At 44.5% G+C, this 12,720-nt stretch overlaps 2 protein-coding genes across 9 annotated transcripts in view; one reads left to right on the forward strand and one right to left on the reverse strand.

The window, feature by feature from the left end:
- The window catches only part of PDE6D (phosphodiesterase 6D, cGMP-specific, rod, delta), a 67,188-nt gene extending 66,579 nt beyond the window's left edge, over positions 1–609 (reverse strand). Inside the window, exon 1 of the mRNA XM_011980214.1 lies at positions 396–609. The gene's annotated coding sequence lies outside the window, so the exon portion shown is untranslated. The remainder of the gene's footprint in view (positions 1–395) is intronic.
- Positions 1–12,720, forward strand: part of COPS7B (COP9 signalosome subunit 7B) — a 35,425-nt gene that overhangs the window by 3,993 nt on the left and 18,712 nt on the right. For 2 of the 8 annotated variants that reach the window (XM_011980205.1, XM_011980206.1), the window contains exons 1-5: positions 720–875; positions 2,878–3,055; positions 5,677–5,752; positions 8,201–8,289; positions 10,955–11,157. In XM_011980205.1, coding sequence (XP_011835595.1) covers positions 2,894–3,055; positions 5,677–5,752; positions 8,201–8,289; positions 10,955–11,157 — 530 coding nt within the window. In that variant the 5' untranslated portion in view covers positions 720–875; positions 2,878–2,893. Of the gene's footprint in view, positions 1–719; positions 876–2,842; positions 3,056–5,676; positions 5,753–8,200; positions 8,290–10,954; positions 11,158–12,720 lie in introns of those variants that run through there. The other 6 variants (XM_011980212.1, XM_011980204.1, XM_011980208.1 and 3 more) reach the window with 6 other exon arrangements.

Here is a 12,720-nt window from a genome sequence, read left to right on the forward strand (position 1 = left end):
AATTTCTGCATTCTAATGCACGACAGGCAAATAGGGCTGTTTTTCTCTCTCATTTTCAAGACCTGAAAGACTGTAATGTATACAGGAATCAGTTTAAGTGTTCAATGATGTGGCATTTCTTAGCCATCTTCCCCGGGGAGTTGGTAAGCACCAGATGCAACGCTATCAATGGCATTTTGGTCATAGAACCTTGTTGGCTTAACCCATCTCTTGCTTATTTTAAAACATTTTCTGAATAGAGGTAAAGAACATGGTCTTCGGCCTCAAATAGCCTGGGTTCCAAAGCAAGCTTTGTCACTTTCTGACTTTAGGACGTAGTTAATTCACCTGAAAAATGGGAACAATAATACAAGCCATAGTTATGAGAATTCAACGAGATAATGCATGTACTGCACCTGGCACATGGAAAAACGCTCAATAAGTGGTAGTTAGTAGACTTCATGTATCTCCGTGCCCAGGGGTAGCGCAGTAACCGTGGGGAGCTCCTGAGAGACAAAACGCAGCCTAAGGGGAGGATTTGGGGCCCGGGAGGGCGATGGCGACGGTTGGGCTGCAGTACCGACTAGGCCGCATTCGTCTCCTCGGGCGCCTAGCCACCCCGTCCCCGCCTGGTTCCCGGGCTGCAGCCTCTTCTCCGCCCCCTCACCCCCACTTCCCCACCGGAGGTCTAAGGGAGTAAACGCGGCGGGTGGAACCTTGTGTGGGCGGAACGCGAGTGCAGCGGTGGGAGGCTTCCGGGGGAGCTGCACGGGCGACGGGTCGGCGGAGGCAGAAAAGCGCCGGACGCCGGGGTGATCATGGACGCTTGACAACCTGCGGGCAGGCGCCGGCAGGCCGAGCCAGCGACTAAGAGGACCGAGAGGTGGCTCGGACAGGTAGGAGCTAGCGAGAGGGTGGGCCGAGCGGGGCCGGCGCTCCAGGCTCGGCCCGACGATCCGGCTTAGTGCCCGCCGCCAAGGAAGCCCGCGGCCGTGCCCGCCCCGCCCCCGCCTTGGGGAGCGCGCCCCGCGGCTCCTCACTCCACGCCTGCGGCCCTGCTTGGAGCATACCGCCCGCGGTGAGGTCTGCTGCAGCTTGCGACCCTCAGCATCAGTGCTGTGGCTGTCTTCGCTTTCCAGTCCCCAAAGGCTGCCCGTTTGCCCCACTCCGGTCCATCCAAATAGCGCCCTCCCCTGACGGGAATTTATCTTCGCTCTGTGCCTAGCCTCTGGCCCTCCCACTCCAGAAGAAAGCGACTGTCTCCATCTCTTTACATTCTCTGCGCCCACAGGCTTTGCTCCTTAAGCCGAGATCTTTTGAAGGGACAAGTTTCTCTCCATTTCCCTACCCGCTCTCCACCCCCACCTCCTAACATTCAGTCTCTTGGCAGAGATCCCTGTCTGTCTCTGCACACGGGTCCTCCTGGAAGAACCTTTTCGCTCCTCCTCTCTTGACCATCACCGACCCTCCTTTCTTCCCTATTCCTTCCCTTCTGCCTCATATCCTCTCCTCTTCTCTTTTCCCTTTCCCTTCCCTCCTCAAAACCCGTTGTTCCCCAGCACGTCACTTTTTTTTTCTGTGTCTGACCGGACCTTCTTAGGTAACCCTGAGTGAGGCGACATACTTGTTTCTGTAATACTGTGGAAGGTTAACTATTATGTGTGCCTGCCAACACAAAACTTAGTTTCTCTTTCACCAAACTATTCTTCGAATTGTTCTTTGCTCCACTCTACTATACCGTCTTTCGTTCATTTTGTCACGCTGCTGTAATATGTATCATTCTTAGAGGAGAAATCTTACCTGGAACTCCTGTACACTCAGCTTGTAATTAGATTACACAGTTGAGGGACCCTCCTGTACTTAATGTCTTCGGAGCGCTTATAGAATATTTTCACTGCTTTTCCAAATCTTTTTATTGTTTTCTTGAGTTTTTTTTTACACATTCTGAAGTCACGTTTGGTTAAAATGTCGTATCAGGAGGAGGCCGAATACAGGGATTTTCCCCCATGGTCTTACACAGCATGCGTGTTCTTAGTTTGAGTATGTCGCTGTTTTTCTTTCAAAATGATGTCTCCGTCTACCTGTGCTTACCTGACTTGATTAAATGAGACATCTTTCTTGTTTGGTTTTTTGTTTTCCTTATCTCTCTGGCTGTAGATGGGATTCTGATGACACAGTGGGAGCTGTAACTGATTGCTTTTGCTTACATCTGGTGCCTCTGGGCATAGGCAGTATCCTTTATTTCTTAACCAGAATGTGTAAACGAGGTGGATATAAAACAGCTGCTGAGAAACTCCTGTGTTTTTCTTTAGCTCCTGGTCAGGTTTAAGGACTTAGAAGGTGTTGCCTCGAGGAGGGGCAGGTGGAAGTGAAATGACTTTTACAGAGTGTGTTTCAAACACCAGAATTTAGTAAAAGATCCTTTTAACTCCAGGTTGAACTGCACCCATCTCCCAAAGTGGTAATTGCATCTGGACTCAGGAACTGTTTTTTTTTTTTTTTTAAAGACAGTCTCGCTCTATTGCCCAGTCTGGAGTGCAGTGGCGCGATCTTGGCTCACTGCAACCTCCACCTCCTGGGTTCAAGCAATTCTTGTGCCGCAGCCTCCCGGGTAACTGGGACTACAGGCATCTGCCACCAGCCTGGCTAATTTTTGTATTTTTAGTAGAGATGGGGTTTTGCCATGTTGGCCATGTTGGTCTCGAACTCCTCACCTCAGGTGATCCACCCGCCTCAGCCGCCCAAAGTGCTGGAATTACAGGCATGAGCCATTGCACCTGGCCTGGTTTTTCTTTATCAACACTATAAAATTAAAGTATTCTGGTGTTTGATTCAGCACTAAATAGGCATAGACTTTGCAAAGGAGAAGGAAGAATGACACAATTTTCTTTTGGACAGATTTCAAGGCCAGAGAATGGCAGGGGAACAGAAACCCTCAAGTAACCTCCTGGAGCAGTTTATTTTATTAGCCAAAGGTACCAGTGGCTCAGCCCTCACTGCTCTCATAAGCCAGGTCTTAGAGGCTCCTGGAGTGTATGTCTTTGGAGAACTTCTGGAGCTGGCCAACGTGCAGGAGGTAAGAACGGTTTTCAAACAATTTCTCTGTCTTTGTTCTGAGACTCTCTGTAATTCTCCAGGTTTCCAAAGAATTTCAATGCTGAAGTATTGTGAACCTGTGAGGTACCCTATTGAGAGAAGGATGGGAATTGGTGGGGCAGAGGAAGAGATTGAGAGGATATCCTTGGGTCCTTTTATCCAGTATTTTTATCTCAACTTGGGTAAAATTAGATTGTTGCTAATAATAATCTAAAAGATAGTAAAAAAGTCAAGTTGATCCTGATAAATTAGAAAAGTGCTATAAGCATGGGCTGATGTTTAATAGGGGTAGATTCAGGCATTCTTAGGGACCAGAAACCTCCAGTGCATTATCAATAAGGAGGATTGGTCAGGGACACACAGCAGAAACTTACTGCTATTGAACATAAAATGGACGTGAATAGGAGTGTATTTTTCTTGTGGAAGAGGACAGTGCTATGCTAAATGTGTTAGATATGACATGAAAAGCTAGGACGTAGTTCATTTTACGTGTTTGCTTGCTTGTTATTAAAACCTTGGGTATCCAGTTTTGGTCATTGTGCCTCAAAAATGAGAAGATCCATTGAACAGAAGGAACAAAGAGATGTAAAGCAATCTATACTTCTCCACCTCTACTTCCCACTTTGAACATTTTTATTTGTTTATATTCACTTACTTGAGAAAAGTCTGTGAGCATCTTTATTGCTTTGTAGGGTGGAGGGTCTTACTCAGGAGCTTTTGGTGAATCGGTGGGGCAGGTCCCCTTCCTCTTCATCGTCACAGGCTTCTGGCTTTGCAGGCTGGTGCTGGCTCTGTGGAAGGCTGCCACGCACCGATCTGGGTGGTGGTACCTCTTGTGGAGCATGTGCCGGATGCTGTTGAGAGTGGCCCTGCAGTTCTTGGTGGTGGCGATTTGCATATAGGAGGTGGTTTGCTTTTGTTAGGCAGTTTATCACCTTCGTGACCACTACAACACCTTTGCTGTTGGCGCCACATCCACAGTCAGTTTTAACAAAAGAAGTTGCCGGCCTTCAGGTTGTTGGATTCGGAGCTGTGTGTCCGCCTGTTCCTCTTGATGGGGAAACTGCAGCAGTTCCCCACAGCGCAGCCATTTCAGGTGCCCACTTATGACTCCTCTACCTGTGATGGTCAGAGATGAGAAGAGCCACTTTTACTTTTTCATTGTAAATTTTTATTTAATTTCAGGCTTGCTTGCCAAACTGTAATCTCTGTGAGGAGGTCTGTAGTGCTCAACATTGTTTCTTTAGAGCTGAATACATAGCCTGACACACAGTAGGTTTTCAATAAAAATTTAATTTGCCAGAAGTGGAAAATGAGTTTTATGAAGAAAATTTGAGAGAACTGGGTTCGTTTTTCAACACAAGAGATGACCAAAGGGTAATATGTTCCTTCAGGTTCATGAAAAGCCTGCATGAATATGCCAAGTAGTTGTTTTGTAACTGTGGAAGATTGGCTAAGAGGAGATGGTTGGAAAGTAAAGCCAGAAAGGCTTTATTGATTTAGGCCAGGGGGAGAAGTGTTGGAGTATCTGCTCTGGAGAAAATACTCTTTTCCGGCTAGTTTTGTTAATTATGTGTCTGAAAAGTGGGGGCTAGATTGGATGGTCTTTACCAGGTTTCTTCCCCTTCTGATTCAGGGACTTCAGGAGGTTTGTGGTAACCTGAGAAAGTATCCTGAGGTATTAGGATGCTGGAGTTCTCCATAGGGTGCTTGGCAGACCGCCTTTATCTCTCCATACATTGCGTTTTTCCTTATGTGAGCTGAGAATAAGCTGGTTGCCTTTTAGTGATCTGAAATTATAGATGCATTTCTTGGAAGCTTTATTTTTTTAAAGGCTAAAATTGAGTAGTACCGCTATTCCTGTTTAGAGTTTACTGGGCTTGGTAAGTTGGAAGGGTAACAGGAGCACGTTTGTGATTTAAAAAAAAAAACAAAAAACTCACCAGTTAACGTAATTGACAGCAGAGAAGTTACAGGCAGAACAGTGGCTCTTTCGTTTTTCTTCTACACATGGCTTTTTGCCATCAGCATCAGTGAAGAGTAAGTAATTTTAATGAACATTTTGATTTGGAGCAGACTGATACACTGGTTTTCTGTCCCAGCCTGGCTTTCTGTCATGCCCTGTGATGTGCTGGTCTCTCCCAGGGTTCATAGTCCACATGTAGTCCTGAAACTTGGAAGCAACCCTGAGCTTTGTTCACTTTGGGTTGGTGGTGGCTCATGCCATACCTACCAAGCTAGTATGTAGATATGGCTGCTGCAGTCTTTGTTTTAATGCAAACAGAATCTTGAGAAGATTTGAACTCCTTCCAATGCTTAATGCTTTGTATGTGTGTGAGAGAGAAAAGCAGTTCCTTGGGCATGCTGTGTAGAAAGTAAAACATTCCTGAGGGAGAGATATTAAATTTGGGGCTTTAATAATCTTGTTTATTTTTTCCCAAAGAATCAGAGTTGGAAGAGAGACCCCAGGGGCCAAGTAATCAAATAGTACAGAATAAACAGCCATGGCATCTTTGACACATGCTCACCCGTCCTCTGTTTGAACACTACAGTGATTGGTAGACAGTTTGGTCTGTGGTGAACTTTTTTTTCCCTCCTCAGCTTGCGGAAGGAGCTAATGCTGCTTATTTGCAGTTGTTGAACCTGTTTGCCTATGGGACATACCCAGATTACATAGGTGAGTTGGTGAAGATCCTTCAAAAGACTTGTCTTAATTATGTTGCTCAGTTTGGAAGACCATCAAGGTTTGAGATATAAAGCATGGGGTAGTGGGGAGACTTCTTGACCTGGCTGCCTCTCATTTTGCTGTGCCTGGTAGGTGACCTCACAAAGGGAATTTTCCTTCTCACCTTTTATATTCTAGTGGGTAAAATGGGGACTGTGTGTGCTCATCCACAAATGTAGCCCTTGTTTATTTTCCAGACGAGATTCTTGAGGACTGGTGTTTGTAGGGCTCTTGGAGTGCCATGAAGTGTCAGAATACCCACCTGTAGAATATTTCAACATTTTAAATATTATCAAAATAATACCAGCATATTGAAGAAAATTTGGAAAATAGATTTTTAAAAAGTCACTCATAGGCTGGACGCGGTGGCTCATGCCTGTAGTCCCAGCGCTTTTGGGAGGCCGAGGCAGGCAGATCACTTGAGGTGAGGAGTTTGACACCAGCCTGGCCAACATGGTGAAACCCTGTCTCTACTAAAAACACAAAAATTAGCTGGGTGTGGTGGTGGGCACCTGTAATTCCAGCCACTCTGGAGGCTGAGGCAGCAGAATTACTTGAACCTGAGAGACAGAGATTGTGGTAAGCTGAGATCGCACCGCTGTACTCCAGCCTGGGCAACAGAGCAAGACTGTCAAACAAACAAATAAATAAATGTCACTCATAGTTGTATTTCCATCAGACTTTGGATGCTGGACTTTTTTGTGCCCCTTAAATTTGTGTTTTGTATTACATAGGTATAACTATGTATATGGTTTTATGTCTTGCTTGTTTCCCACTTACAGACATTTATCCATATTTTAAGTCTTTGTAATATTTTTAATATTTCACAACCTAATATTTCATAATCTACTTAGCCCATTTTCTGTTGTAGGGCATTTGAGTCATTTTAAATTAGAATCTTAAATATTAGGATGAGGTATTTGTGTGTCCAAACACTAACTTACCTTCTACCCAAACCATTTTTTTCTGGCTTTCCTACCCTTTTTTAATGGTATGACAGTAGCCTGATACTCAGGGTCTTCTCTACGATATCCCTGACTTCTTCTTTCCCCCTGGTCACTTCTACTTTGTGCGGCTCTCAGACTGGACAGTTTGCCACTTCCTGGTACACCACATTTTTTTCTGACCTTCCCTTTGTTCCAGGGAGTGTGTTCTGTTTTTCTGTCCTCGCTTACTAAAGAGGCAGCATTGCAGACTCTGTTACCAGACTGCGTGTAGCCAGCCTGGCTCCACTTCTAGCTGTGTGTTCGTTGACAGATTAAGTAACCTTATGCAGCTCAATTTCCTCGTCTGTAAAATGGGAGTAACAATATAAGTCCGTTATTCCTTACCTACGTTCCTCGAAGCTACATGTTTCAGAATTTAGAATTTTTGGGACTTTAAAAAGGTAATATGCGCATGCCTTTTTATGTAACATTTTCAGAGGAATGTGGAAACAAGTGGGATAAAAAGCCTGTCTCCGTTCAGGTCCAAAATTCTCACCAGGTGAATTTCAGCACCATGCTTAAGGAAAAAAAAAATCAGTTTGGATTTAGTTTGTTGGAATCCAGAATTATGGTTAAGGAATTGAGGACACTTGGAATTTTGTGGGGTGGTTGTTAAGATGAACTGGATGTGTGTATGTATGTGTGGACCTATGTGATCCATAAGATGTAAAGCTTGCTATTTATGTTAGCTGCTGCAGCTGCTGCCCTTGCTGTTACTATCATTTATGGTTACTATTGAAATTTTGTCTCTTCCTCGAGGCTCAACTCAAACTCCATCTTGTCCATGAATTCTATCTCCCGTACCTCCCAAATAATACTGTTTTCTTTCTCTCTCCCCCTCCCCTTTCATCTCTTTCTCTTACCCCTACCTCCTCCCTCTCCTTTCTTCTGGTAGCTTGTACCTTTCTTCTGGTAGTTCTGCTTTGCATTTGTAGCTATTGAAACATCTGGTTGTAAGACCGAGGACAAGTCCAGGGCCATGAAGTTGCACACCTCTAGGTGGTTGGTGGCCCTGGAGCTGTGCCATGCAGCAACACTGGCAAAGCCCATCTTATTCATCCTTGCTTCTTCTCAGGACAGAGTATGCACACAACAGATGCTCGATGAAGATATGTTTAACTTAGCTGAATGTCACAAGGGGCACAAATAGTACTCCAGTAAGATAATTGCCACATCATTTTGCTTGTTTGCTTTTTAGGAGACTAAACTCTGTGTTTGTAGAAACTGAGCCTTTTCTTCTTTGGAAGTACATAGTCTTCCAAAGAAGACAGAAATATTTGCCAAATGAATAAGTGCAAAGTCATGATAGTGATTCAGTAGTAGATTTGGTTTGGGGAGTTGTTGAGCTTATTCCATAAAAGAAATCCTAATTTTATTTTGTGTCTTGATTTTTGTGGTGGGTGGGACTGAGCAGCCAACAAGGAGAGCCTGCCAGAACTGAGCACAGCTCAGCAGAACAAGCTGAAGCATCTTACCATCGTGAGCTTGGCATCAAGAATGAAGGTACGGTCCTGAGCCCTCGCTTGTCTTCCTCCTTATCCCAAGTCAGCTGTCTCATTGGCATCAATGAGGGAAGTCCCAGCTGCACATAGGAGAGTCACATCATAAATGCGTAAGATTTGCTCAACAGAGGAAAAGATAAAATAGTGTAGACAAGTACTCTCCATTCCATACAGGAAAAGTATGCCCAGCAGTGATTGACTCAGCAGGTCTCAGTCCTGGCATGCTGTGGTGCTGCATGTGGCATGAGCATTTTGCCATATTAAGGGGAGACTGCTGGTAAAGATATACATTTTTCAAATAGCAAGGCATCTCAAGGCAAGTTAATAACTTTATCTCTTGCTCAGTGCACAGTGAACTGCCCATCCTGGAGGAAAAACTTGCTATATTGGACTAGCTAGAATTTTTTTTTTTTTTTTTGAGATGGAGTCTCACTCTGTCACCCAGGCTGGAATGCAGTGGCGTGATCTCAGCTCGCTGCAACCTCTGCCTCCCAGGTTTGAACAATTCCCCTACTCAGCCCCAAGTAGCTGGGATTACAGGCATGGGCCACCCTGCCCAGCTAAATTTTTTTTTTTTTTTTTTGAGATAGTGTGTTGCTCTGTCACCCGTGCTGGAGGGCAGTAGTGCAACCTGGGCTTACTGCAGCCTACACCTCCCAGGTTCAAGCAATTCTCCTGCCTCAGCCTCCCGAGTAGCTGGAATTACAGGCACCTGCCACCATGCCCAGCTGATTTTTATATTTTTTAGTAGAGTCAGGGTTTCATCACGTTGGCCAGGCTGGTCTTGAACTCCTGACTGCAGGTGATCCACCCACTTCAGCCTCCCAAAATGCTGAGATTACAAGCGTGAGCCACCATGCCCAGTTAGATTTTTAATATACTGCTTTTCTCTGGGATTTTCAAGGGTTTATTACACTAATTGGAATTTTGCCTCATATGCTAACTTTAGACCCTAACCTTGTATAAGATACCAGCCACTCCCCTATACCTTTAAGTCCTCTCCCACAGTTGATTTAGAAGAAGCTTTGCAGCCAGCTGCTCATAGCCATTAATAATGAAGGTCCAGATTTAGTTAATTTATAGTTGATTTTGGCTCTCTGCCTAATCCCAGTCTAAGTGTCTAAGTTTCTGTGGGACTATGCCCTTTAAAAAATTTGGTTTTAGCATTTCCCCTCCATGATTGAGCTTCAGAGATAAATTTCTTTCCTTCCTTCCTTCCTTCCTTCCTTCCTTCCTTCCTTCCTTTTTTTTTTTTTGGGAAGACAGAGTTTTGCTCTTATTACCCAGGCTGGAGTGCAGTGGTGTGATCTTGGCTCACTGCAACCTCTGCCTCCTGGGTTCAGGCGATTCTTCTGCCTCAGCCTCCTGAGTAGCTGGGATTACAGGCACCTGCCACCATGCCCGGCTAATTTTTGTATTTTTAATAGAGACGGGGTTTTGCCATATTGGCCAGGCTGGTCTCAAACTCCTGACCTCAGGTGATCTGCCTGCCTTGGCCTCCCAAAGTGTGGGGATTATAGGCATAAGCCACCTACCCGGCCTTTTTAACTTAAAAAAAAATTTTAAATTGAGACACGGGTCTCACCATGTTGCCTAGGCTGGTCTCAAACTCCTGACTTCAAGTGATCCTCCCATCTCAGCCTCCCAAAGTGTTGGGATTACAGGTGTGAGCCGCTGCACTTGGTCTGTCTTGTTCTTGGATTGCAATTTCGGTTGCTGAAATCATTTTATCTGATCTAATGACACATTTCTGATTCTCAGCCTAGCATTTCAGGTGGGAGGGCTATTTTGTTGGGAAATGAGGACCTGACCTTTTTTCTTGTCCTGATTGTGGACTTCTCAAGTGTAGTAAAGAAGTAACAGTGACCCTTTTCCTCATTTCTGCAACCTGTCATTGTAAGTCCACCCACCGCCCATGGATATCTATGCCTTTAGCCATAGAAAACCCTTCTAGGTATATTTGCTCTCTTCTCTGTATGTATCTTCCTCGTGTTTGTTTCTACAGATTTGATCATTGTGTTAATGTTCAAACTAGTAGTGATGTGGCAAAGGATTTGCAGAAAACTGGAGTCTTGGAGTCATGTAGAATGTTGGTACAGCCCAATAAAGAACTATTGTTGGGGAATTCATATTGGTTGTAAGTGTCTGAGAAAACAGAAAGAAACTTCAGGATGATGTCTGAGCTGGCAGTACCTGTTGGCCACCTATAGGTAGATGTGCTGGCCTGCAAGTTTTTTTTTGTTTTTACACTCTGCTGGGCAAGTAGCCAGTTCTTTCCAGTGACTGGGATCTGCTGGAGATTTATGGTGATCTGACAAAGTCTGAAAGATTCCAGAAGGTGGCAGAGTGGCATATACTCAGTAGTTCCCTTTCTCTCCACTGATACAAGTTTTTAGGATCTCTGCAAGTATGCTGCAGCATGTGAAATCTGAAGGCTGGGGGAAGCCAAGGAGGCAGAGAACCAGGAGGTTGCTTTCTTAGATGTCGTTGGGTCTTTTAGGTCTCATGGTTCGTTTATCCACCTCTTGTTGCCCTAGCTATTAATAATTACCACTAGTCTGCATTTCCCGAGCCTAGAGGCAGCTGTTGGCTATGTGAATAATACCTGCATTTTTGCGAATGCTTGCCAGATGGTTTTTATAATGATCACATGGCCTTATCTACAGTGTATCCCCTACTCCGTGTTGCTGAAAGACCTGGAAATGCGGAATCTTCGGGAACTAGAAGACCTCATCATTGAGGCTGTCTACACTGACATCATCCAGGGCAAGCTGGACCAGCGAAACCAGCTGCTGGAAGTGGATTTCTGCATTGGCCGTGACATCCGAAAGAAGGATATCAATAATATTGTCAAGACCCTGCATGAATGGTGAGGCTGAAAGGAGGAGGGAGATATCCAGCATGTCTTTTGTGCCTCTCCTTGCAAAAATGTGATTTCCTGGTGTCAGCTGAGGGTTTGGGGTGGGCCTGTGGCTACCTGGGAGCTGGGGCTTAGTGAGCCAGAGAGTGGGGCTACATTTGTGATCACAGCTGTGCAACAACAGGAGTCATTTCAGGCCTCCTGGTGCCTTGGTTGTGAAATAGTTCTTGCCTTAAATGCAACTGGGAGCTATTTAAAAGTGGGCTATAGAATGCCCAGGGTTAGCAGGTGGAGTCTGTGTGTCCTAGCTGTGTGAGGCTAGTCCTGCCCTTTCCAAACTCACACTCAGGTTTGACCAAACTCAGGAAGGCTAGTGTTTGTAAAATTCTTTGTTTTTATTATTATTTTTTCTATCCCTGTTGAAGTTAACATGTTTATAAGATTATTTGGATAAAAGAACTTATGTTCAAAATCAGTAACATATTGGGCTAATGTTTGTGAAACACCATGAGGGACATGGAAGACAAGGAGTAGGTCATTTTAACTTGGAATACAACTCATACAAAGAATATTTGATAACTATATTCTGGTATATAAAAAGCATTGGGACATTTGCATTTTCTCTGTTTTAATGGAATTTGATATTTACAAGAGCTGTCACACGTTCTATGAGGATTTACTGTGGAATGATTTAAATTATTTGGGGCTTATAAAGTCAGATGGACTGATTGGAGAAGTTTTAGCTCAGTTTTGAAGGAGTACCAGGGTTAGAGTATATCTGGAGGTGAGGAGAGTGTGTTCCCAGGCATGCACATGGCATGTTGGGAGCTGTGAAGCAGAGCCAGTGAGCTTTATGCACAGGTTTGGGAGAGAGAGAATCTTTGCTTATCCCCGAGGAAGCATATCCAGAGAGGAGCAGTGCCACTTTGACTCCTTGGGGCCTGATGCCCCCTGAGTTTCCCTCACTTCAGCTACTCTTACACCCCAGGACATGTGTTGCTCACTCCTCACCCCAATTTCTGTCTCAAGTGTAGCCCCAAACACCTCTGTCCAACATCTGACACAAGCGGAAGTTTTCAATAGATTACAAAACTTAGGATAAATAAGAAATAAACTTAGAAATACCCCAACACGAAAATGGTCTGGCACACGAAATCTAGTTTCTGAACCTGCCAAAAAATTGGCTGTCCTATTCTGTTTTTGACATGGCTGACACAGCTTTTTATGTCCATAGTCTGGTTTCCTGTTTTTAAGCCCCCAAAATGTTTGACATGGAGGTGCCAGACTAACTGGTTACCACAGGATGTTTACTAGTAGAGACTCTTACAACTCATGTTTAGGCGCTGGAGGTAGATTGAAACAAAATTGATAGGCTGAGGGGTACCACATATATGGCAAAATGCTCACACTGTTGGATCTTAAGTGGAGGGAATGGGGATATTCATTGTAGTCTTTCAACTTTTTCGTTTTTAAAAAAATTAATAGTGGAGAAGATAAAATAGGAGGGTTATGGCAATTAGGAAGCAACTTAAACTTCTGAGAAAAGGAGGAAACTTCAAAATAGGATGCTTT

Source organism: Mandrillus leucophaeus, unplaced genomic scaffold (assembly GCF_000951045.1).
Source record: "Mandrillus leucophaeus isolate KB7577 unplaced genomic scaffold, Mleu.le_1.0 Scaffold21, whole genome shotgun sequence".
In the NCBI taxonomy this organism is placed as follows: domain Eukaryota; kingdom Metazoa; phylum Chordata; class Mammalia; order Primates; family Cercopithecidae; genus Mandrillus; species Mandrillus leucophaeus.